The sequence below is a fragment of the Theropithecus gelada genome, chromosome 19, assembly GCF_003255815.1.
Source record: "Theropithecus gelada isolate Dixy chromosome 19, Tgel_1.0, whole genome shotgun sequence".
Classification (NCBI taxonomy): Eukaryota; Metazoa; Chordata; class Mammalia; order Primates; family Cercopithecidae; genus Theropithecus; species Theropithecus gelada.
The window spans coordinates 24475118-24499279 of record NC_037687.1 but is presented as its reverse complement, the minus strand read 5'-3'; the positions used below and the strand labels follow the sequence as shown (position 1 = coordinate 24499279).

The 24162-nt window shown below is 49.8% G+C and overlaps 1 protein-coding gene across 1 annotated transcript; it reads right to left on the bottom strand.

Annotated features, from left to right (window-relative positions):
- Nucleotides 1–6933: 6933 nt before the first annotated feature.
- Nucleotides 6934–22059, bottom strand: C5AR1 (complement C5a receptor 1). The gene is made up of 2 exons (XM_025368163.1): nt 21979–22059; nt 6934–9227 (listed from the first exon to the last, which is right to left on the bottom strand). Exons 1-2 carry the CDS (start codon nt 21979–21981, stop codon nt 8178–8180), a joined length of 1053 nt encoding a protein of 350 aa, XP_025223948.1. The 5' UTR covers nt 21982–22059; the 3' UTR covers nt 6934–8177.
- Nucleotides 22060–24162: the final 2103 nt, after the last annotated feature.

Genomic DNA, 24162 nt, shown 5'->3' with positions numbered 1-24162 from the left:
CTCTGTCGCTCAGACTGGAGTGCAGTGACAACATTATGACTCACCGCAGCCTCAAACTCCTAGGCTCAAGTGATCCTCCTACCTCAGCCTCCTGAGTAGCTAGGACTACAGACATGCACCAAACATGCCTGGCTAATTTTTTAAAATTTTTTGTAGAGTTGGGGTCTTGCTGCATTGCCCAGCCTCAAGCCATCCTCACACTTCGACCTCCCAAAGGGCTGGGATTACAGGAGTGAGTCAACATGCCCAGCCATCATAGCAATTCTTTTTTTTTTTTTTTTTTTTGAGACAGAGTCTCGCTCTGTCGTCCAGGCTGGAGTGCAGTGGCCAGATCTCAGCTCACTGCAAGCTCTGCCTCCCAGGTGTACGCCATTCTCCTGCCTCAGCCTCCCTAGTAGCTGGGACTACAGGCGCCCGCCACCTCGCCCGGCTAGTTTTTTTTTTGTATTTTTTAGTAGAGACGGGGTTTCACCGTGTTAGCCAGGATGGTCTCGATCTCCTGACCTCGTGATCTGCCCGCCCCGGCCTCCCAAAGTGCTGGGATTACAGGCTTGAGCCACTGCGCCCGCCCCCATAGCAATTCTTTGTTTGTTTGTTTGTTTGTTTGTGACAGAGTTTCGCTCTCTTTGCCCAGGCTGGAGTACAATGGCGTGATCTCGGCTCACCGCAACCTCTGCCTCCCGGGTTCAAGCGATTCTCCTGCCTCAGCCTCCCGAGTAGCTGGGATTACAGGCATGTGCCACCACCCCGGCTAATTTTGTATTTTTAGTAGAGACGGGGTTTTCTCCATGTTGGTCAGGCTGGTCTTGAACTCCCGACCTCAGGTGATCCACCTGCCTCGGCCTCCCAAAGTGCTGGGATTACAAGCGTGAGCCACCACGCCCGGCCCCATAGCAATTCTTAACCTCTCCCAGCATACCACCGTGACTGAGAACAAAGACTCAAGGGCCAGAATGATAAGATTCATATTCCAGGTCCACATACCCTCATCAAAGTTCAGGGCCTCAGCCCCTCTGAACCTCAACTTCCTCATCTGTGCAGTGGATGGTTGCTATGAGCATTTGATAAATTTAAAACGCACAGAACTGGCTAGGTGTGGTAGCTCACGTCTGTAATTCCAGCACTTTGGGAAGCCGAGGCAGGTGGATCACTTGAAGTCAAGTGTTCAAGACCAGCCTGGCCAACACGGCAGAACACCATCTCTACTGAAAATATAAAAATTAGCCAGGCGTGGTGGCGCATGCCTGTAGTCCCAGCTACTCAGGAGGCTGAGGCAGGAGAATCATTTGAACCCAGGAGGCGGAGGTTCCAGTGAGCCGAGATCTTGCCACTGCTCTCCAGCCTGGGTGACAGAGTGAGACTCTGTCTCAAAAACAAAAAACAAAAAAAAACCAGAACAGTACCTAGCACATAGTATACGCTAGGTTCATGCAACAGCAACAAGACTGTAGTAGGAATTCTCAAAGTACACATACCATGCAGGCTTAGCAAGAGGAAGTGGCTCCAACCCCTACTTTGGAAACTCTTTATTCAGCAGTTCTTTCTGTTCGTGCTTTTTTCTGTGCATGCTTTAGGGATTCAAGGGAAATATTTACACACTTCTTTTGTTATTGTGTTAGAGAATGAAATAACTTTCCTAGAGGAAGTTGTTCGTGAGACAAGAGGCTGGGACTCACTGTTTGACCCAGGGCGTCCTCCACTCTGTTTCCCCATCTAGGTGACCCTGCGTTGGCCGACCCTCACCCCGGACCCTCAGAGAGACAAACATCCCCCAAGTCCCCTCCCCTCCTCTTCTGTCCCGGGAGGCCAACATGAGGCCCCCTCCTCTCCCATATCCTGCCAGCCCCAGTCTCCTGCGGGAACCTGCCTTGGCCGGAAGAAGACATTAAGAGGAAAGAAACCGAGGTGCAACCTTCCCTTTATCAGCTCAAACTTTCTTTAATCTCAAAAGTTTGCAATGGTCTGTTCCTCAGATACTTCATCTTGATAAACTCCTGATCCGGCCACAAAGGTTCTCAACATACCTTTCTTAGGATTCCAGCCTGGCAGGACGGCTCATGCCTGTAATCTCTGCACTTTGGGAGGCCGAGGTATGAGGACTGCTTGAGGCTAGGATTTTGAGACCAGCCTGGCCAACACAGTGTGATGCTGTCTCTGGACGGAGTCTCGCCCTGTTGCCCAGGCTGGAGTGCAGTGGCGTGATCTTGGCTCACTGCAAGCTCCGCCTCCCGGGTTCAGGCCATTCTCCTGCCTCAGCCTCCTGAGTAGTTGGGACTACAGGCGCCTGCAACCACGCCCAGCTAATTTTTTGTATTTTTAGTAGAGACAGGATTTCACCGTGTTAGCCAGGATGGTCTCAACCTCTTGGCCTTGTGATCCGCCTGCCTCGGCCCCCCAAAGTGCTGGGATTACAGGCGTGAGCCACCGTGCTCGGCCCCAGGTAATATTTTTAAAAACTTTTTGTAGAGATGGGGTCTGTCTCTGTTGCCTCGTCTGGTCTCCAATTCCTGGGCTCAAGCAATCCTCCTACCTTGGCCTTCCAAAGTGCTGTGATTACACGTGCGAGCCACAGCACCTGGCCCTCCAGAATTTGTTTTAATTAGCCAGGCGTGTTGGAGCAAGCCTGTAGTCCCTGCTACTCTGGAGGCTGAAGTGGGAGGTGGAGGCTGAGGAGGGAGGATCGCTTGAGCTCAGGAGGTCAAGGCTGCAGTGAACTATGAATGCACCACTGCACTCCAGCTTGGGTGACAGAGAGAGACCCTGGCTCTAAAAAATAATTTAAAATTTAAACAAAAATTGCCAGGCATGGTGGCTGACACCTGTAATCCCAGAACTTTGGGAGGCCAAGGTAGGCAGATCCTGAGGTCGGGATTTCAAGACCAGCCTGACCAATATGGAGAAACACAGTCTCTACTAAAAATACAAAATTAGGTGGGATGGTGGCACATGCCTGTAATCCCAGCTAGTCGGGAGGCTGAGGCAGGAGAATGGCATGAACCTGGGAGGCAGAGTTTGCAGTGAGTGGAGATCGTGCCATTGCACTCCAGCCTGGGCAACAAGCGCCAAACTCCGCCTCAAAAATTTTTTTTTTCTTTTTTTTTTGAGACGGAGTCTCGCTCTGTCGCCCAGGCTGGAGTGCTGTGGCCGGATCTCAGCTCACTGCAAGCTCCGCCTCCCGGGTTTACGCCATTCTCCTGCCTCAGCCTCCCGAGTAGCTGGGACTACAGACGCCCGCCACCTCGCCCGGCTAGTTTTTTATATATTTTTTTAGTAGAGACGGGGTTTCACCGGGTTAGCCAGGATGGTCTTGATCTCCTGACCTCGTGATCCGCCCGTCTCGGCCTCCCAAAGTGCTGGGATTACAGGCTTGAGCCACCGCGCCCAGCACACCCACCTATTTCTTTTGTTTGTTTTTAATTTTTGTAGAGACAGGGTCTCGCTATGTTGCCCAGGCTGGTCTTTAACTCCTAGGCTCAAGTGATCCTCCTGCCTTCTGGTTCACAGTCTATTTCTTTCTCTTTTATTTTATTTATTTGTTTAGAGACTGAGTCTTGCTCTGTCACCCAGGCTGGAGTGCAGTGGTACGATCCCAGCTCACCACAACTTCCGCCTCCCAGATTCAAGTCATTCCCCTGCCTCAGCCTCCCGAGTAGCTGAGACCACAGTCATGCACCACCACGCCCGGCTAGTTTTTGTATTTTTAGTAGAGACGAGGTTTTGCCATGTTGGCCATGCTGGTCTTGAACTCCTGACCTCAGGTGATCCACCCACCTTGGCCTCCCAAAGCCCTGGGATTACAGGTGTGATCCACTGTGCCCGGCCACTAACGGTCTATTTCTATGGGACTGTGCTCATATAGACAAATGCCCTCCTGGCTCTGAGAGGTGTGAGGTTCAGGAAGGTCACGTGGCAAAGATAAAGAGGAGGCGGCTTTGGTCTCAGGGCTTGGAGGCACCCTGGTCTGCAGAGTAGACATGTGAATAAGATCCCAGGGATGCAGGGAGCGGGGGTGGGTGCAGGAAAGGGGATACAGCCTGACTCAGCCAAGCCCATCATCCACTTCCCTTTCCTACCACTTCCCCTTCAGAACTTGCTGACCCAGCAGATTCCCCAAGCTGCAGATCTGGCAATTGTCTGCCCCTTCAGCCCACTTCCGTCCTGGGCAAGGCTGGTCAACACCAGATGGGGGCTGCCTTGGAAAGGCTACCTGGATCCCACTCCTTGGCCTCCAATTGTATCTAGAAGACCGCTGTGGGGCCCAGCTCTTGGGACACTATCTCCTTCCCAAATCAGGGTGGGGAGAAAATACTGACTGCCTGCAACTTCCGAAGTCAGGAAAGCTACAGGATGACTGGGAATAGAGATAGAACTTAGGGGTTGTGGAGGCAGAGGAGGAAGTCAGGGAGGTCTTCCTGGAGGAGGCAGCCCCTGAAGGAAGGTAGAATAGAGGCAGAGATGGTCTGGGAAAAACAGAATGAGCAGCCAGGAAATCAGGGAAGGGGCAAGGCAGAGAGCCAACTGGGAGAGGATGAAGGGCATGGGCCAGGCAGGGCATGGGTTGGGAAGGAGGTAGCATCCGGGATGGGCCCCAGGCTCAGGCCTGGGTGACTGGGAGGACCGTGGGGTTGTCTCTGGAGTCGGGAGGGAAGGGGAAGAAGAGGTTCCGGGGAGATTGCGGAGGTCAGTCTGGCTGTGGCAAGTGGGTGGGGAGGCCAGGTGTGGAAAGAGAGAGGCTAAAGGTATTGGGTGAAGCTGCAGGAGTGAGCGCACCCAGTGAGTTGGACACACAGCTGAGGAACGCCAACGTCGAAGAGGGAAAAACTCTGCAAGGGACGCAGAGAAGGGTCCAGCAGAGAGGCAGAGGGAAACTGTCTAGGTCAGGGGCAGCCATGGAAGAGACCGGAGCAGGCAGGGGGAGGCCAGGAGCCCAGGAGGTTGATGTTGTCTTCTTGGGGAGGGAGCTGCCAGGAGCCCACCCCCAGGAGCTGAAGGCGGCTGGGGCTCAGGTCCTTCCCCGTGACCTCAATGCCCAGGGAATCTGCACGAATGAGCACAAGTTCTAGAGTGGATCTTGTCCCAGGTACCAACATCTCCTCTCAAGCAGGCACAGACGCCACTCACAGCCGCTTCTGCAAGCTCAAGAGACTGCAGCATCTGTCCGTCGAGACACTCAGGCAATTTTTTGTTTGTTTGGAGACAGGGTCTTGCTCTGTCACCCAAGCTGGAGTGCAGTGGTGCAATCACAACTCACTGCAGCCTCAAACTCCTGTGTTCAAGTGATCCTCCAGCCTCGACCTCCCGAGTAGCTGGGACCACAGGCACCACCACCACACTGGCTAATTTTTTTTTTTTTTTTTTTTGAGACGGAGTCTAGCTCTGTCGCCCGGGCTGCAGTGCAGTGGCCGGATCTCAGCTCACTGCAAGGTCCTCCTCTTGGGTTCACGCCATTCTCCTGCCTCAGCCTCCCGAGTAGCTGGGACTACAGGTGCCTGCCACCTTGCCCGGCTAGTTTTTTGTATTTTTTAGTAGAGACAGGGTTTCACCGGGTTAGCCAGGATGGTCTCGATCTCCTGACCTCGTGATCCGCCCGTCTCGGCCTCCCAAAGTGCTGGGATTACAGGCTTGAGCCACCGCGCCTGGCCCACACTGGCTAATTTTTTAATTAAAAAAAATTTTTTTTTTTTGAGAGAGTCTCACTCTGTCACCCAGGCTAGAGTGCCGTGGCCCTATCATGGTTCAATGCAACCTCTGCCTCCCAGGTTCAAGTGATTCTCATGCCTTAGCCTCCTGAGTACCTGGGATTACAGACGTGCATCATCACCTCCGGCTAATTTTTGTATTTTTAGTAGAGATGGGTTTTCGCCATGTTGGCCAAGCTGATTTCAAACTCCTGGCTTCGTGATCTGCCCAGCTCAGCCTCCCAAGGTGCTGGGATTACAAGCATGAGCCACCACACTCGTACTAATTTTTTTGAAGATGGGATCTCACTATTTTGCCCAGGCTGGCCTCCCAAAGTGCTGGGATTACAGACGTAAGCCACCACCTCATTGTTCTTAATATAACACATGATTGTATTATATTATTAAGTATTTCATCTATTTCTTTTTACTTATTTAATATGGCTACTAGAAAACAAAGATATACATGTGGCCCACATCATCTTTCTGTTGGACAACATTGGGTCTGTACACTATTTCTAAATTTAATTTTTTCTTTTTTTTTTTTTTTTTTGAGACAGAGTCTCACTCTAGGCTGGAATGCAATGGCATGATCTTGGCTCACTGCAACCTCCACCTCCCAGGTTCAAGCAATTCTCCTGCCTCAGCCTCCCAAGTAGCTGGGATTACATACAGGTGTGCACCAACACACCAGCTAATTTTGGTACTTTTAGTAGAGATGGGGTTTCACCATGTTGGCAGGCTGGTCTCAAACTCCTGACCTCAAGTGATCTGCCTGCCTCGGCCTCCCAAAGTGCTGGGATTACAGGCACGAGCCACCACACCTGGCTGGTCTGCATGCTATTTCTAGATAATCCATGCACCTTCTCACTACACAATCAAAGCAGAAATATTGTGACATGGTTTTGCTGTCTCCCCACCCAAATCTCAACTTGAATTGTATCTCTCAGAATTCCCATGTGTTGTGGGTCGGGGTGTGGTCTTTCCCTTGCTATTCTTATGATAGTTAATAAGTCTCACAAGATCTGATGGGTTTCACAGGGGTTTCCACTTTTGCTTCTTCCTCTTCTTCTCTTGCCACCGCCATGTAAGTAGTGCCTTTGCCTCCTGCCATGACTGTGAGACCTCCCCAGCCATGTGGAACTGTAAATCCAATTAAATCTCTTTTTCTTCCCAGTCTTGGGTATGTCTTTATCAGCAGTGTGCAAATGGACTAATACCTACTGCAAAGTCAATTATTCATTAGAAATAACACAAGATTTCAATATTCATTATTTTTATTTTCATCATTAAAGTCATGCATACTATTTTTTTAAAAAAAGCTCAAAATAGATTACATACCATATGATTACATTGTATAACATTCTTGAAATGACAACATTATAGAACTGGAGAAATGGAGAGTGGATTCCTGGTTGCCAGGGTTTAGGGAAAAGGCTGGAGTGTGGGGGTGAAGGAGGTAGGCATCCTGGGGATCCTCGTGGTGATGGGAATGTCCCATATCTTCACTGTGTCAATGTCAATATCCTGGTTATGAGACTACACTGTAGTTTTGCAAGATGTTGCCATTGGGGGAGGCTGGGTGAAGGGTACACAAGATCCCTCTGCATCATTACTTACAACTGTGTTGAGTTTGCAATGATCTCAAAATAGAAAGTATAATTTAAAAACAAAGTAAAAACAAAACTGTAGGCTTTTTAGGTGTTTTTGTTTTTGTTTTTGCTTTTGAGACAGTCTCCCTCTGTCGCCCAGGCTGGAGTGCAATGGAGTGATCGTGGCTCACTGCAACCTCTGCCTCCAAGGTTCAAGCAATTCTCCCACCTCAGCCTCCCAAGTAGCTGGGATTACAGGCACCCACTACCATGCCTGGTTAATTTTTTCTATTTTTAGTACAGACGGGATTTCACCGTGCTGGGCAGGCTGGTCTGGAACTCCTGACCTCAGGTGATCCACCAGCCTCAGCCTCCCAAAGTTCTGGGATTACAGGCGTGAGCCACTGCTCTCAGCCTAATTTTCTTTTTTAAATCAACTCACTTACAAGAGCTTAGATAACTCCATGGACTTCTGTTTTATCCCAAAGAACTTTTAAGATTCCAGTTACATTTTTTCCAACTCACCATAAAATAAATACGTTTTTTTAAAGGGAGAATCTTTCTATTTGTCTGTATTCTGAGTTCCCTGTTCACACCTATTGCTATATGGAAATACCCCAGATACGTGGGTTTCTGTTTGTTTTACAAAAGCCTGGGATGGAAAGACGGTGTGTGGGGTGGGGGCCGGGGGGGCTTCCTAGAAGGAAGCGTTCACCTTGCAAATGAGGAAGGATGAGAAGAGTTCCGCTGGAAGAGGAGGGGCTAGTCTGGGAGAGACAGGCGACATGGAGGAGAGTTAGTTAGCTAAGGGAACGCCATCCCACGAAGAGCAGAGTGAAAACAAGCGGAAGGAGAGTGGCCGGGAAGGAAGGGGACATCGTGCCACAGCGGCCCATGAGGCTATCGCCTACACTGCCTGGGTTTTCTCGGTCGTAGTGTCCACTGTGGAGCGCGTGAATGATTTGCTCTCCCTGACCACGGACTCTTCAGTCAACACGTTCCGGAGGAGGCTGGGGAGGGATTTCCGCAGTCGGCCCTGGAAGCCCTGGCCAGCCACTACATAGATGACGGGGTTGATGCAGCAGTTGATGTAGGCAAAGGAGATACTCAGGGAGTCCAGTTTCTTCAGCTGCAGGTATGTGGGTGACAACGGGTGCAGGAAGGACATCATTGTCCCCGTCACGTGGTAGGGCAACCAGAAGATAAAGAAACTGGCCACCACCGCCACCACCACCTTGAGTGTCTTGGTGGACCTCGTGGCCCTGCGGCTCCACGTCCGGAGCAGGAGGAAGGTGTAACAGATCGTGAGTGTGAGTAGGGGCCACAGGAAGCCCAGGACCAGCCGGACAATGGCCACAGCTCGCTCCCGCCGTGTGTCATTGTTGTAGTCCACGCCACACGACACCTTTGGTGAAAAATCCTCCTGCCGGACCACCCGGTACAGGAAGGAGGGTATGGTCAGCAGCAGGGCTAAACCCCAAGCCACGGCACAGGCCAACCAGGCCAAGCCGGCCCCTCGGAAGTTCTGGCACCAGATGGGGTTAAACACCAGCAGAAAGCGGTCGGCACTGATGGTGGCCAGGAGCAGGATGCTGGCGTACATGTTGAGTAGGATAAGGGAGGGCAGGATACGGCAGGCGGTCCCGCCAAAGGGCCAGTGGTGATGCTGCACAATGGACGTGAACAAGATGGGCAGCGCCAGGCAGGAGAGGAAGTCAGCTACTGCCAAGTTGAGGAACCAGATGGCATTGATGGTCCGCTTGACCTCGAATGCCGTCACCCAGACCACCAGGGCATTGCCCAGCACTCCCACCAGGAAGACGACTGCAAAGACGACCAAGGCCAGGATGTCTGGAACACGCAGCGTGTTAGAAGTTTTATCCACAGGGGTGTTGGAGTCCAGGATATTATTGTCATCGTAGTGCCCATAATCAGGGCTGGTACTACCGAAGGGGTCCTAAGGGGAATTGGAGAGAGCAGAGAGGATGAGTCTGCAGACACAGGCCCGGGGAGGGGGCATCCTGGCCCAGACATGTGGCTTTTCCCCTGTGTGGCTTTTTCTTCCTAGGAAATGGGGATGCTGAGGGCTGAGAGTCAGCCAGGGTGTCATACCACTTACTAAAATATTAAGGCAGATGTGGTGGCTCACGCCTGTAATCCCAGCACTTTGGGAGGCCGAGGCGGGCAGACTGCTTGAGCCCAGGAGTTCAAGAATAGCCTGGGCAACATGGCAAAAATCCGTCTCTACTGAAAATACAAAAATTAGCCGGATGTGGTTGCACTTGCCTGTCGTCCCAGCTACTCCGGAGGCTGAGGTGGGAGGATCACCTGAGCCCAGGAGGCAGAGGTTGCAGTGAGCTGAGATCACACCATTGCACTCCAGCCTGGGTGACAGAGTGAGACCCTGCCTCAAAAAAAAAAAAAAAAAAAATTGAAATGATTCCATGCTGGTTGGGCCCCTTGCCAGCCTGCCACTCTCCCCTCATTCCCATCCTGTGAAGCCCCTGGACTTCCCCACTTCCCCACAATCTGGAAACCTAATGGTTAAAGTCTAGCCCTACTGCAAGGCTGTAGCCACTACCCATTCAGACTGGTCAGTGAAGGACACACCGCTTGTTATTATTTTTTTTTTTTGGAGACAGAGTCTCACTTTATTGGCCAGGCTGGAGTGCAGTGGCACGACCTTGGCTCACTGCAACCTCTGCCTCTTGGGTTTGAGCGATTCTCCTGCCTCAGCCTTCTGAGTAGCTGGGATTACAGGTGCCCACCAACATGTCTGGCTAATTTTTGTATTTTTAGTAGAGACGGGGTTTCACCATGTTGGCCAGGCTGGTCTCGAACTCCTGACCTCAGGTGACCCACCCGCCTCAGCCTCCCAAAGTGCCGGGATTATAGGCATGAGCCACTGTGCCCAGCCATTCCCATAGTTTGAACCAAGAAGAAAAAGTTTATAAAGCTTAGCAAAAGAACGCAAGACCACAAAACACCCATGACTACATAAAGCCCCACGTTGCCTAATCTGATTGCATGCTCTTGTCACACTGTGAACCTGGGTAAACCCGCCCAGCTGAGAGTTCGAGGCATCTGTAGATTGGAAAACAAGGTTCCTTGTTGGGAAAAGGGCTTGTGGGGTGCCTGTATAAACTGGTCATAAAAATAGAATGTTGGGGACCAGCCTCTACAGTTCCTGTTGTGCAATAATGCGGTGTGCTAAAACAAACAAATGAAAGCAGATGGTCTTTAGTTAAAATTTGGATTTTTTTTCTCACCATGGACTTTTTTGCATTAATTTTGATTCTTTAAAAGACTGTATGGGGCTGGGTGTGGTGGCTCATGCCTGTAATCCCAGCACTTTGGGAGGCCAAGGCGGGCGGATCACGAGGTCAAGAGATCAAGACCAGCTTGGCCAACATGGTGAAACCCCGTCTCTACTAAAAATATAAAAATTAGCTGGGCATGGTGGCAGGCACCTGTAGTCCCAGCTACTACTCGGGAGGCTGAGGCAGGAGAATTGCTTGAACCCAAGAGGTGGAGGTTGCAGTGAGCTGAGATTGTGCCACTGCACTCCAGCCTAGCAACAGAGCGAGACTGTCCAAAAAAAAAAGATTGCATAAAAACACTATTTTAAAAAACTTTTTAGAGACAGAGTCTCTGTCACCCAGGCTGGAGTACAAGCGGTGTGATCATGACTCACTGCAGCCTCAATCTCCGAGTCTCGAGCAACCTTCTCGCCTCAGCCTCCCAAGTAGCTGTGACTACAGGCACACACCATGCCTGGCTTATTTTTTTAATTTTTAGTAGAGATGGGGTCTTGCTATGGTGCCAGGGTTGGTCTCAAACTCCTGGCCTCAAACAATTCACCTGCTTCAGCCTCCCAAAGTGCTGGGATTACAAGTATGAGTCTATGCGAATGCTTTTGACTTGGGCTCCAGTAGTCCAGTAGTGGTGGGCTCAGAATGGCACTCAGGTTAGCAGCACTGGATTTGGAGTCAGTCCTCTAGGGTTCAGATCCTGACTGCCCTATGTGAAGCCTGTGTGACCCTCTGCACGTTCATCTACTGCTCTTCGCCTCCCTTTTTATCCTCCCATAGAGAGCCGAGTAGCCCATCTGGTCTTTTTTTTTTCTTTTTTTTTGAGACTGAGTTTTGCTCTTGTTGCCCAGGCTGGAGTGCAGTGGTACGATCTCTGCTCACCGCAAACTCCGCCTCCCGGGTTCAAGTGATTCTCCTGCCTCAGCCTCCTGAGTAGCTGGGATTACAGGAATGCACCACCATGTCCATGTCCGGCTAATTTTGTATTTTTAGTAGAGATGGGGTTTCTCCATGTTGGTCAGGCTGGTCTCGAACTCCCCGCCTCAGATGATCCACCTGCCTTGGCCTCCCAAAGTGCTGGGATTACAGGCATGAGCCACCATGCCCGGCCAGCAGCCCATCTGTTCTAACTGATATAATTTCAAAACCCAAAGCCATTAGGAGGAGTTATCCATTTCTTTTTTTTTTTTTTTTTGAGACAGAGTCTCACTCTGTCACCAGGCTGGAGTGCAGTGGGGGGATCTTGGATCTCTGCCTCCCGGGTTCAAGCGATTCTCCTGCCTCAATCTCCTGAGTAGCTGCAATTACAGGCAATGTGCCACCACGCCCAGCTTATTTTTGTATTTTTTAGTAGAGACAGGGTTTCACCATGTTGGTCAGGCGGTCTCAAACTCCTGACCTTGTGATCTGCCCACCTTGGCCTCCCAAAGTGCTGGGATTACAGGCAAGACCCACCACGCCCAGCCAGGAGTTATCAATTTCAAGTAAATTTTGCTGATTTTTTAGGTGTGCTGTTATTTCACCTGTTCCTTTCTCCCTTGGTTTTGCTGTAAAGTGGTAGTTTGAGATCTAGAACTTCGATTAGATTTAGGTACAATTTTTTTCTTTTTTTGGCAAAAAGTACTTCATAGATGGTTCTGTGTCTTTTCTGCTGCCTCACCTCAGTGGCACTGAATCTCCGATTGCCTCTCTTCTTGGGACACTAAGACTGATTGTAGGATCATGGTGCCAACCCTGAACAAAATGTTTGGGGGCAGCAAGAGGAAGATACAAACAGGAATAAGAAATAGATTTTTTTGCCAAGCATTGTGGCTCATGCCTGTGATCCCAGCTCTTTGGAGGCCAAGGTGGGAGGATTGCTTGAGCCCAGGAGTTAGAGACCAGCCTGGGCAACATAGCAAGACCCTGTCTCTCCAAAAAAAAAAAAAAGTAGCCAGGTATGGTGGTGTACTCCTGTGTACTTGGTGTACTTGGAAGGGTGAGGCAGGAGGATCACTAGAGCCTAAGAGGTCAAGGCTGCAGTGGGCTATGATCACACCACTGCACTCCAGCCTGGGCAACATAGTGAGACCCTCTCTCACAAACATAACAATAATATCACAGGTAAATGTGACTATTTGGGACCAGTGATGCAGGGTAGAAGAATTTACCAAGACAGTTGTAGGTAAAGAAAAGCAGATTTATTAGAGAAAGTAGGAAAATATGTTGTAAGAGTGCAATGGGCAGGTCAGCAACAGAGGAGCTAACTGCAAAGAGACGAAGGCTCGCTAGCGATTTTATATGCTGGTGCTTGTGCTGTGTGTGAAAAGGGCTTTGTGAAGTTCCAGTAACACCAAGGTTGCAGTGAGATAACTTGCATTTTTCTATTAGCTGAGTATCTGGCGATAGCTGGACGCAGGAAAATTGGGAGTTATTTGCACAGGAGAGCTGTGTGTCCTAGACCATGAAGACAGGCAGATGTATAGTTTATCTCCTTCCTCTTATTGCTTTCCCTCGGTCCTGCCACCTGACTCCTTTTCCCTAATTAGGACTCCACAAAAAACACTCCAGCAAAAGGAGTAACTAGAGGGAGAGAGAGGAGGAGAGGGAAGGAGGAAGGAAGGAAGGGAAGAGGAAGAAAGAGAAAAGAGAGAGAGGAGGGAATGAAGGAGGGAAGGAGGAGGAAATGAGGAAGGGAAGAAGGGTGAAAGGAAGAAAGAAAAGAAACAAAGGAGGGAGGAGGAAATTAGGGAGGAAGAAAGCAGAGAGGGAGAGAGGGACAGAGGAAGAAAGGAGGGCAGGGCTATAGATGACTAAGAATGGCCGTGGTGGATTTGTAGGGGCGTGGTGGTGTGCACCTGTAATCCCAGCTACTCGGGAGGCTGAGGCAGAATTGCTTGAACCCAGGAGGCAGAGGTTGCAGTGAGCCGAGATAGCCCCATTGCACTCCAGCCTGAGCAATAGAGTGAGACTCCATCTAAAAAAAAGAAAAAGGTCCTGATCACTTCTTCCTAGACAGAGCTGCAGGAAGCTGTCATGCACCCAAAAAGAAAGGCTGCAGTCCATGGCAGCTGGACTAGAGAAAGCCTTGTAGGCAAAATCTGTGCCCAGAGCCATCAGACACTGCAGTAAAGCACCCATCAAGGCACTGAGTGGTCATACGAAAGCAGCCAGTACTTACTGAGCACCTGCTATACGTGCCACATGGAATTTGTTCTTTCGATCCTGACCACAACCTACAAGGAGGTTCTCTTAATATGCCCATTTCAGGCCAGGTGTGGTGGCTCATGCCTGTAACCCCAGCACTTTAGGAGACTGAGGTGGGCAAATCACCTGAGGTCAGGGGTTCGAGACCAGCCTAGCCAAGACAGAGTCTCGATCTGTCGCCAGGCTGGAGTGCAGTGGCACAATCTCAGGTCACTGCAACCTCTGCCTCCCAGGTTCAAGTGAATCTCCTGCCTCAGCCTCCTGACTAGCTGGGACTAAAGGCGCCCACCCCCATGCCCCACTAATTTTTGTATTTTTAGTAGAGACAGAGTTTCACCATGTTAGTTAGGCTGGTCTCGAACTCCTGACCTCGTGATCCACCCACCTTGGCCTCCCAAAGTGCTGGGATTACAGGCGTGAGCCACTGTGCCCGGCCTGGTTTTTACACTTTTAAAATATTCACCTCGAAGATTAGATAAGATGAAAAATGCCTAAGCACCTAGCACAGCATCTGACACAGAGAAGGGGACAAGTGGCAGTCATTGGTATTATTATTTGTCAATACTTCGATTATTGAAGAGCTCAGATCCACATCTCTGAACCTTTTTTTTTTTTTTTTTTTTTGGAGACTGGGTCTCACTCTGCTACCTAGGCTGTAGCTCAGGAGTGCAACCTTGGCTCACTGCAGCCTTGACTTCTCAGGCTCAGGTGATCCTCCTGCCTCAGCCTCCCAGGCAGCTGGGACTACAGGTGCATACTACTGTGCCCAGCTAATTTTTAATTTTCTGTAAAGAGGAGGATCTCACTGTGCTGCCCAGGCTGGTCTCAAACTCCTGGGTTCAAGCAATCCTCCCGCCTTGGTCTCCCAAAGTGCTGAGATTACAGGCCCAGCTCCCTTTTTATATTTCCTTTTTCTCTCCTTTTTTTTTTTTTTTTTTTTTGAGATGGGGTCTTGATCTGTCACCCAGGCTTGTGTGCAGTGGTGCAATCATGGATCACTGTCACCCCAACCCCTCTGGCTCAAGCAATCCTCCTGCCTCAGCCTCTCGAGTAGCTAGGACTACAGTTGTGCACTACCACACCCAGCTAATTTTTGTTTTTTCTTTTTTTTTTTTTTTGTAGAGATGGGGTCTCACTTTGTTGTACAGGATGGTCTCAAACTCCTGACTTCAAGCAACCCTCCAGGCTTGAACTCCCAAAGTGCTGAGATTACAGATGTAAAAGTCACCATGCCTGGATAGTCCTTCTTTTTTTATTTCTAGTTCCCTAACATTGTACCTGCCCAAGGTTAACCAGGCTGTAGGCAGTGGGCATTTACTGGTGGAATCACCCCCATGAGTAAATTATTGAAAGCTAAGATGTCACTTTCTGCTAATGAGTGAATGAAAAAGGGGTTGTTTAGTCATGTGGTGGAATATTACTCAGCCATGAAAAGGAAGTGCTGACACATGCTACAATGTGGATGAATCTTGAAAACACGATGCTAAGTGAAAGAAGCCATTCAAAAAAGGCCACTAAAAATATACAAATTAGCCAGCATGTTGGCGCACCCCTGTAATCCCAGCTACTCCAGAGGCTGAGGCAGGAGAATCACTTGAACCTGGGAGGCGGAGGTTGCAGTAAGCTGAGATCGTGCCACTGCACTCCGGCCTTGACTGAGAAAGACTTCTGTCTCAAAAAAAAAAAAAAAAAATGATAGAAAGATGGATGGATATGAATGAATGAATGGATGGATGGATAGATAGATAACGAATGGGTGAATGAGTGGATGCATGGATGATGGATAGATAGATGACTGATAGACAATGGATAGATAGAGATATGATTGGGAGATAGAGGATGGATAAGTAGATAGACAATGGGCTGGGCGTGGTGGCTCATGCCTGTAACCACTTGAGGTCAGAAGATCAAGACCAGCCTGGCCAACATAGCAAAACCCCATCTCCACTAAAAGTACAAAAAAATTAGCTGGGCGTGGTGGTGTGTGCCTGTAGTCCCAGCTACTTGGGAGGCTGAGGCAGGAGAATCCCTTGAACCTGGAAGGTGGAGGTTGCAATGAGTCAAGATTACTCCACTGCACTCCAGCCTGGACAACAGAGCAAGACTCTGTCTCAAAAAAAAAAAAAAAAAGCTAGATAATGGATGGATGGATGGATGGATGGATGAATGGATGGATAATGGAGAGATAGATATAGTAAATTGGGAGAGCCTGGGTAAAATGTATATGTATATGAGCCTGTTCCATTCTTGTCATTTTTCTGTAAGTTTGAAAATGTTTCCAAATAGAAGGTTAACATTGTTTAAAATATTTTCATTGGTAAACAGCCCCTGCCCTCAGCCACCCACCTCTTCTATTGCCCACTCCCAGCACCCTAAGTTCCTGTTTCCTACTCTGGGACACCCCCACTCCAGGTCCCAACGCTCATGTCACTAAACAGTTAATGCTAGGTGCAGCAGGAGGCCCTAGACCCTGCCCAGGGGTCCTCTGCACTTTAGCATGTTGTTAAAGATTTTGAATGCCCCACTTGGCTGTGATGCATGAAGGTAACTTTTGCGTCTGCTGGTTTTGCATGCTCCCAGCAACCCTTGACTACAGAATGACTCAGACCCTCCTAAGGGAAGCCTCCTCACCCTCTGCTCTGACATTGCCTTGTCACTCCCTCGTCAGCTGACAAAGCTCCTTTCCTGCCATGAGCTCGCTCAGTCCTTTCCTCTGGTTGACTTCAGAAAGGCAGAAAAAATATGCTGATTCCAACATCCTGTGGTTTCCAGGATCTTTAGACACAAATGGCTTGCAAAGTTTTGCCACTGAGTCACCACTCCAAATACTGGAAATAACTGAAATGTCCAGCAAGAGGGGACTGGCTAAATTAATGATGGTACATCTAGGCAACGGAATACTACACAGCTATCAAAAAGAATGGAAAAGTTGGCCAGGTGCAGTGGCTCAGGCCTGTAATCCCAGCACTTTTGGGAGGCTGAAGCAGGAGGATTTCTTGAGCCCAGGAGTTCAAGATCAGCCTGGGTAACCTAGCAAGACCCTATCCCTACAAAAAAGAAAAAAAACAAACAAAAAGAATGAGGAAGTTGTTTATATAATGATGTGGAAAGACCTCCAACATCTGGGGTGAGACCAGGCGCGGTGACTCACTCCTGTAATCCCAGCACTTTGGGAGACCAAGGAGGGCGGATCACTTGAGGTCAGGAGTTCAAGACCAGCCTGGCCAACATAGGGAAACCTCGTCTCTACTAAAAATACAAAAGTTAGCTGGGTGTGATGGCAAGCACCTGTAATTCCAGCTACTCAGGAGACCAAGGCAGGAAAATCACTTGAACCTGGGAGGCAGAGGTTGTAGTGAGCTGAGATTGCACCACTGCACTCCATCCTGGGCGACAGAGCGAGACTCCATCTCTAAAAAATAAAATAAGCTGGACACAGTAGCTCACTCCTGTAATCCCAGCAATTTGGGAGGCCCAGGCGGGTGGATCACCTGAGGTCAGCAGCTCAAGACCAGCCTGACCAACATGGTAAAACCCTGTCTCTACTAAAAAATACAAAAATTAGCCGGGAGTGGTGACGTGCATCTGTAGTCCCAGCTATCTGGGATGCTGAGGCAGAAGAATCGCTGGAACTCGGGAGGTGGAGGCTACAGTGAGCCGAGATCGCTTCACTACACTCCAGCCTGGGCAACAAGAGCGAAATTCCATCTCAAAAATAAAATAAAATAAAATAAAATTGTGAAAAATAAATGTAGATCAGCTGCATTGTGGCATGTGGCCCACATATTGGGCAGTGCAGGTCCAGGGCTACTCTGGGGGTTCCAATTACCTAGCACTATTCCAGGTGCTTCCCAAGTGTTGGCTCAGTAATTTCCTAATCAGAGTGTGTATCTATGTCACAACAGCACGAAGGGCAAGGTACTATTATTGTTCCTAAATTCACGTGCGCATTAGAAGAAGGACCCTTGTCTGTTGCATGGAGAAAGGGGCAGAGAGCAGAAGCCGGGAGGAAAAGGAGATTGGAACTGTCCAGGTGACGTGAGGCATGACGGTGGCTTAGACAAGGGTGCTGGCAGCAAGATGTGAACGATCAGATGAGAACACGGTGAAGGAGAAGGCGCAGTACTTACAAGAATAGCCATAATCATTGCCAAGCTGTCCGGAGCCTTTCTCGTGTATTATCTCATTTAACCCACAAAGCAACCCTAGGAGACTTGTTGCAATAGCAACACTCATTTTCCAGATGAGAAAAATGAGGCTACAGAGAAATGAAGAGACCTCTCCAAGTCTTCTCAGTTAGCAAGAACAGAGACAGGAGAGAAACTCCTGAGAGCTGAGCTCCAAAACCCTCTTTTTTTTTTTTTTTTTAGGCGGAGTCTCAAAATCCGTTTCTGCATAGCAGAAGCGAAAGGTCAGCATGGCTGGCTGGCGGCCAAGATGGGACTGGAAGGTCTGTAGATACTGAGTTAAAGAATGTGGCTGGAAGCCAGGCGCGGTGGCTCACGCCTGTAATCTCAGCACTTTGGGAGGTCGAGGCAGGTGGATCATGGGGTCAGGAGTTTGAGACCAGCCTGGCCAACATGATGAAACCCTGTCTCTATTAAAATAATAAAATACAAAAATTAGCCGTGTGTGGTGGCGCGCACCTGTAATACCAGCTACTTGGGAGGCTGAGGCAGGAGAATCACCAGAATCCAGGAGGCGGAGGTGCAGTGAGCCAAGATCACACCACTGCCCTCCAGCCTGGGTGACAGAGCGTCTCAAAACAAAACAAAACAAAACAGACCAAATATTGGAATTCAAACTAAATTTCCATTGAAGGGGATGAAACCTCCTATTAGCACATTACTCAGCTGAATAAAAGAAAGAAAGAAACACCAGGCTGGGCAACATAGCAAGACCCCATCTCTACAAAAAAGTTTAAATCTAGCTGGGCGTGGTGGCATGCACCTGTAGTCCCACCTAGTCAGGAGGCTGAGGTGGGAGACCTCAGTAGACCCTGTCTAGAAAAAAGAAAAAAAGGAGCAGGAGGAGGCAACTCCCTTGAACTACATGGGAATGAAGTACCTTCCTCAAGGTTGCTTGAGGGGAAATTAATGAATGCCTTAATACAATGCCTGGTATGCAGTAAGCACTCAATAAATGCCAGTTAATAATACTATATGTCATTCATGAAAAAAAGTCAGATGTAGAGTACTGTACAAAACATACTGCTATTTATAAGACTGGGAAAGGATAGAAATGTCACCCACATTGAGTGCCAGCTGTATACCAGGCACTATTACAAGAACTTTTCATGCATTCACTCAGTCAATTCTCTCATCTAGTCTATGATGTAGGTTCTAGTATTATCCTCACTTTAAAGATAAGGAGAGGGTGGCCAGGCACGGTGGCTCACGACTGTAATCCCAGCACTTTCGGAAGCCGAGGCAGGAAGATTCCTTGAGGCCAGGAGTTTGAGACTGGCCTGGCCAGCAGGGTGAAACCCTGTCTCTACTAAAAATACAAAAATACAAAAATAAAAATACGAAAATTAGCCAGGCGTGGTGGCGGGCACCTGTAGTCCCAGCTACCTGGGAGGCTGAAGCAGGAGAATCACTTGAACCCAGGAGGTGGAGGTTACAGTGAGCTGAGATCACACCACTGCACTCCAGCCTGGGCAACAGAGCAAGACACTGTCTTGAAAAAACAAAAAGATAAGGAGAGGACAGATCTCTGCAGCTATTTCACAGTAGAGACAGAAGCTGAGATCGGTTTTGGGGTTCCCTGCATCACGCTAGTCCTTACTTTGTTCCCTAAGCATCTGTGCTCTCAGACATCTGTAAACTGTTTCTGGAAGGATCCACCACAAACTGGCATCCTGTGATTGCCTCTGGGTAGGGGAGGGGGCAATGAAAAGGAGTCAGAGGGCCAGGCACAGTGGCTCACACCTGTAATCCCAGCACTTTGGGAGACCAAGGTGGGTGGATCACCTGAGGTCAGGAGTTCAAGACCAGCCTGGCCAATACGGTGAAACTCCGTCTCTACTAAAAAGACAAAAAACCACCCAGGCGTGGTGGCGCATGCCTGTAATCCCAGCTACTTGGGAGGTTGAGGCAGGAGAATTGCTTGAACCCAGGAGGCGGAAGTTGCGGTGAGCCAAGATCGTGCCATTGCACTCCAGCCTGGGTGACAAGAGTAAAACTCCGTCTCAAAAAAGAAAAGAAAAGAAAAGAAAAGAAAAGGAGTCAGAGGCTCTGGGGTAGGCAGGGAGAATGAGTTTTCTTTTTTTTCTGTTAGTTTTTTGAGACGGAGTCTCACTCTATTGCCAGACTGGAGTGCAGTGGCGCAATCTCAGCTCACTGCAACCTCCGCCTCCTGGGTTCAAGGGATTGTCATGTCTCAGCCTCCCAAGTAGCTGGGACTACAGGCGCCCACTAACACGCCCAGCTAATTTTTGTATTTTTAGTAGAGACGGAGTTTCACCATGTTGGCTAGGATGGTTTCAATCTCCTGACCTCGTGATCCACCTGCCTTGGCCTCCCAAAGTGCTGGGATTACAGGCATGAGCCACCGCATCCGGCTGAGAATGAGTTTTTACCAAGTGTCCTTTGGTACTTTGTAATATGTTTTGGAAAGAAAAAAGAAGAAGCAGAGAGTGCCATTTGCCCTGGTCTGATCTCAAGGGTGGAATGCAGGAATGAAGCAACATGAGTCCCCTCCCTGGTCCATCCAAATTGTCTTCCATTTCCTCTTTGACATGGATGAAGCAAGGCAATGCCTGTGTTACAGCAGGTGCTGAGGCGCAGCTCTGCTGGCTCAGTGCCCAGGACGCCGGATGCAGGGATGACAGGGACCTTCACCTAGCCTGGGGTGCGTTCCTTCTGACAGTCGCAGAATCCGTGGCATAACCTCATTCTGCCACCAACCACGGAGGGTCCCCGGCCATCTCTGCTCCTGCCTGGGCCTCGGTTTCCCCATCTCTATCATGTAGAACATCTGAAACGACCGGGTGCAATGGCCTTACACCAGTAATCCCAGAGCTTTGGGAGGCCAAGGTGGGAGGATGGCTTGAGGCCAGGAGTTCGAGACCAGCCCTGACAACATAGCCAAGAACCCATCTCTACAAGAATAAAAAATTTTAAAATTAGCCGGACATAGTGGTGCATGCCTGTGGTCCCAGGTACTCAGAAGGCTAAAGTGGGAGGATCACTTGAGCCCGAGTTCAAGATCGCAGTGAGCTATGACGGTGCCACTGCACTCCAGCCTGGGCAACCGTGCAAGATCCCAAGTCAAAAAAGAAAAGAACATCTATCTGCAAGAGCTTGTGAGTAACTTTACCATTCCTCCAAACTGGTTCTTTCCAGCCTCCCAACATTTTCTCTACTATTCCTACTGCCTGGAAGGCCTTTTCTAGATCTTTTCACTTGTGGAATTCTTTTTTAAAAAAAGTACAGACGGCCGGGCACGGTGGCTCAAGCCTGAAATCCCAGGACTTTGGGAGGCCGAGACGGGCGGATCACGAGGTCAGGAGATCGAGACCATCCTGGCTAACACGGTGAAACGCCGTCTCTACTAAAAAAATACAAAAAACTAGCCGGGCGAGGTGGCGGGCGCCTGTAGTCCCAGCTACTCTGGAGGCTGAGGCAGGAGAATGGCGTAAACCGGGGAGGCGGAGCTTGCAGTGAGCTGAGATCCGGCCACTGCACTCCAGCCCGGGCGACAGAGCGAGACTCCGTCTCAAAAATAAATAAATAAATAAAAATAAAAATAAAAAAATAAAAAAATGCAGACAAGGTGTCACTATGTTGGCCAGGCTGGTCTTCAACTCCCGGCCTCAAGCAATCCTCCCACCTTGGCACAATCCCCAATGTGCTGTGATTACGGCGTGAGCCACCGCGCTCGGCTGCTTGTGGAATTCTTAGTCATCTTATGAGACCCAACTCAAGGGTCCCCTCCCCTGGGGAGTTTTCTCGGACCCCAGCCCCATGAGGTTGCTGTGGCTCCCACAACTTGACAATCTTATTCCCATGGCCACATCCCAGTCCTGCAGTGTTAGAGCCTGGGATGTGGGAGAGAGGGAAGGTGGGAGGTGGAAGACAGGGAGAGAGAAGGAAAGGGAGAGACAGACAGAGTCGATGGTGACAGTTGGGGAGAGAAAGGACCCAGGGGAGCAGAGATGGGAGGGACCCTGGTCAAAGCTTCCTGCTCCCATTCCCCTTCGAGACTCACCATGTTCTGGTCTCCTGGGCTCCCCGAGGATCGAAGGTCCCTCCTGCCCAAGGGGTGTGGTTTTTAAAGCCCCAAGGGAAGATGCAGGGAGGAAATGACCATCTTTCTCTCTGAGGCTCTCATTGGTCTGCACACTGGGCACTGCAGCCAGAGCTCCCTCTGCGGGGCACACACCCAGGGGACTCTAACCACCTCCTCCCAGGCAGAGAAGGGGGGCCAGTGCTCGGAAAACCGAGGAAGTTCCTTTGTAGGCTCGGCCCCTCTTCTGGCCTTGGTTTCCCTAGTTGGAGCCCTCTCTCTCTCTCTGTCTCTTTGAGACGGAGTCTTGCTTGTTGCCCAGGCTGGAGGGCAGTGATACGATCTCAGCTCACTGCAACCTCTGCCTACCTGGTTCAAGCAATTCTCCTTGCCTCAGCCTCCCGAGTAGCTGGGATTACAGGCCTGTGTCACCACCCCCGGCTAATTTTTTGTATTTTTAGTAAAGACGGGGTTTCGCCATGTTGGCCAGGTTGGACTCAAACTCCTTAGCTCAGGCAATCATCCACCTCAACCTCCCAAAGTGCTAGAATTACAAGTGTGAGCCACCGCGCCCGGCCTGGAGCCATCTATCTCTTTCCTTCGAAGGCCCCAGCCTGTAATCCCAGCTACTCGGGAGGCTGAGGCAGGAGAATTGTTTGAACCTAGGAGGCAGAGGTTGCAGTGAGCCGAGATCATGCCATTGCACTCCAGCCTGGGCAACAGAGCAAGACTCTGTCTCAAAAAAAAAAAAAAAAAACCATCGTGACCAGCCTGGCCAACATGGTGAAACCTCATCTCTACTAAAAATACAAAAATTAGCCAGGAGTGGTGGCAGGTGCCTGTAATCTCAGCTACTCGGGAGGCTGAGGCAGGAGAATTGCTGGAACCTGGGAGGCGGACATTGCAGTGAGCGGAGATCGCACCACTGCACTCCAGCCCAGGCTGACAACACCAAGACTCAATCTCAAAAAAAAAAAAGGAAAGAAAAAGAAAAAAATCTTCCTTCTAGGGTTACGAAGTGGGCAATAGAAGATGGCGCTATCCACCCCACACACCGCCCACCCACTCCACAAGCCACACTAGCCACACAAGCCACAACCACCTCCGTCTTGGAAATGGGGTCCACACTTCATCCTCTCCAGCTTCATTGTGGGTTCTCTAAGACCGTGGTCCCCAACCTTTTTGGCACCAAGGACCGGTTTTGTGGAAGACAATTTTTCTACAGGCCAGAGGTTGTGGGGGCTGATTTTGGAATGATTCAAGTGTATTACATTCGTGGGGTACTTTATTTCTATTATTGTTACATTGTAATACATAATGAAATAATTATACAATTCACCATAATGTAGAATCAGTGGAATCCCTGAGCTTGTTTTCCTGTAACTAGATGGTCCCATCTGGGGGTGATGGGAGACAGTGACAGATCATCAGGCATTAGATTCTCACAGGGAGCGTGCAACCCAGATCCCTCGCATGCGCTGTTGACAACAGGGTTCACGCTCTTATGAGGATCTAATTCCGTTGCTGATCTGACAGGAGGCGGGGCTCAGAGGGGAGGCGGGGCTCAGAGGGTAACACGAGCGAAGGGGCACGGCTGGGGCACGGTTGTATTTACAGATGAAGCTTCGCTTACTCACCTGCCACTCACCTCCTGCTATGCCACATGGTTCCTAGCAGGCCATGGACTAGTACAGGTCTGCAGCCCAGGGGTGGGGGACCCCTGCTCTAAAATACTTCCTAGAGCCTGGGGCAAGGAAGGAACCTAGATTACCTTCCTGTGGCTGCTGTAACCAATTAGCACAAAATGTGGGCTTAACACCAGGGCCAGGTGCAGTGGCTCATGTCTGCAATCCCAGCACTTTGGGAGGCTGAGGCAGGCAGATCATTGAGGTCAGGAGTTCGAGACCAGCCTGGCCAACATGGCAAAACCCATCTCTACTAAAAATACAGAAATTACCTGGGTGTGGTGGTTCATGCCTGTAGTCCCAGCTACTCAGGAGGCTGAGGAACAAGAATTGCTTGAACCCAGGAGGTGGAGGTTGCAGTGAGCCAAGATGGTAACACTGCACTCCAGCCTGGGCTACAGAGCAAGACTCCATCTCAGGGGGGAAAAAAAAAAAAAAAAACGCCAGACAATTATTTTGGCATGGTTCTGCAGGCCAGAAG